The sequence below is a fragment of the Echiichthys vipera genome (genome assembly GCF_963691815.1).
Source record: "Echiichthys vipera genome assembly, chromosome: X".
Classification (NCBI taxonomy): domain Eukaryota; kingdom Metazoa; phylum Chordata; class Actinopteri; order Perciformes; family Trachinidae; genus Echiichthys; species Echiichthys vipera.
Window position 1 is genome coordinate 13,459,298 of NC_139825.1, and position 2,034 is coordinate 13,461,331.

Below are 2,034 nucleotides of genomic sequence, written 5' to 3' on the forward strand. Positions count from 1 at the left end.
TAAAGATTAAAGTCCATTATGACAATATGTCCATGAAAAAGGACAGTTAATATTTCTGATCAAAATGATCAATAACATCAGAAGATAACAAATGTTACCAGAGCGTTTACCACCAACACATGAAGTACAGTGAGGTATGATAAGAATGGCTGATGCAATCAGATTTGGTTCATGCAACATGCATGACAAGACGTTCTCTTTCTTAACTTGAAAGATATTGTTGCTGTCATTTCCTCAGGAGACGTCGTCTTTCACAACAGAAGAACAAACTACAAAATACAACCTTCTGTACAAGCAGAAGAACAAGTCCATCACATTCAAATGATTCAGTTTCAGTAATCTTTGACCTTTATGGTCATGTCACTTTGTCTGCTAGTAACTCCAGTATGTAGGTGTCTACCACGGCCTCCAGAGGGCGCTGTTGACCGGACTCTTGTCTTTGGTGACGCTGCTCTGGACTGTGGAGCTCAGAAGAGAGAAGTCAGCCTCTCTCAGGTTGTTATCAGAGGAAGACTGCAGCTTGTTGAAGTGGTTCAATCTTCTCTGCTGCTGCAGTAGTCTCAGGACACAAACGGTCATCTCCAGGATGTCTGCTTTCTCCATCTTGGAGTCTGGCTCCTGTTTGAGGAACTCTGGACCCAGGAGAGACTTGAGCCGCTCAATGCTGCTGTTGATTCGCTCTCTGCGTAACTTCTCCACCAGAGGCTTTCTGAGCTACAGAAAGAAGAACAAAGTCATGAATAAACTTATTCCGCAGGATAGTGTTAGCAGAAACAATGACGACGTCTCGCTGACAATATTTCAGTCTTCTTGAAGCTTCAGTTTACCTTGTGGGTCAGAGTCAGATGCTCCTCAGAATGGGTCATTGCTGCAGTGAGTGTAGGTGCCATGTCTGGGTCTCTGTGCTGTAGAGGTCTCTGCAGAGAGAGTCTGAGCTCTGCTGGCTTCACACCTCATATTTATAGACCCACATCTCCATATGAATGTGTGGGTCTCGGTCTGGTTGGAGTTTCTCACAGTCTCAGCCAATCACAATGAAAAAAAAGGAATGCGGAGCAGCGACATGTCCATGGTCACATTTGAATGAAACAATTAGATCCCAGAGGAACAGATTGGGGATCAATGACTTTAACACGTCACACGTGCAGTGGACTGTTGACTCTATAGTCACTTGAAGTGTAAAACTCACTTATATCCTGTAGGGGACAAATTACTGAAAGACTTGCATGAAACTAAATAAGACCATCAATGGAAAATGTATTTGTCAGTAGCATGTCATTGTAGGCCAATACTTATAGAAATCCTCTGAGGTGATTAAAAGTGTAATGACTGCATGCACAAACATATTTACAATGATACCAGTTGGATCTCTGTCTGGTCAAAATGTTTTTAAAAAAGTCGCCACACTGATATGCACCAATAGCCTTTAAGGTTCTATGATGACAGGGGATGATAAACAATTCCAAACAATTATGAATTCAATAAATACACAATGAAAACATTCCTAAAAACATCAATCCTAAAGAGTGGAAGAACAGGGACAATAATAATAGATCAAAATCATAAAAAAGTATCCAAAATAGTTGTATGTTATGAAGTAGTTTACATGATAAAAAGCATTTTACCAGAAAATATCTCCTCACATACATCCTATTTTTCTACTAACATCGTCGTTGAGGCTTTGAACAGGCAGCTATTGGACAAAATATATCTAAATTTACCTAATCTCATTGTTAGAATATCACTTGCTGTGAGAGTTTGAAGGAACATAATGCCATATCTCCGCTATTAATATTCATTCTGAAACAGATGAGCAGGTTTTCATTTCAGTACCACCACACTCCTTTTGTCCCATTGGGGGGCTCTGTGAGACTCTTGCCTCTCGTTTCCCACACTTTGTCTTTTCACTGCTTTTTCACTGAAGGACCGATACAAGTGTGTCTCATTGTGAAAACCAAGTGTGTGGCCTTTTGGAAAGAGAAAAGGTTTCCGTAAACTTTCCTTTCCTTTCCTGGAGTGAAGATAGTGCTCTGT

General features: G+C 40.6%; 1 protein-coding gene across 1 annotated transcript; it reads right to left on the minus strand.

Moving 5' to 3' along the window:
• Positions 1 to 396: 396 nt before the first annotated feature.
• On the minus strand, positions 397 to 941 carry LOC310965630 (hairy/enhancer-of-split related with YRPW motif-like protein; the record flags this gene model as incomplete). The annotated part of the gene is made up of 2 exons (XM_083939334.1): positions 828 to 941; positions 397 to 714 (listed from the first exon to the last, which is right to left on the minus strand). The coding sequence occupies exons 1-2, from the start codon at positions 888 to 890 to the stop codon at positions 397 to 399; spliced, it is 381 nt and encodes a 126-aa protein (XP_083795460.1). The 5' UTR covers positions 891 to 941.
• Positions 942 to 2,034: the final 1,093 nt, after the last annotated feature.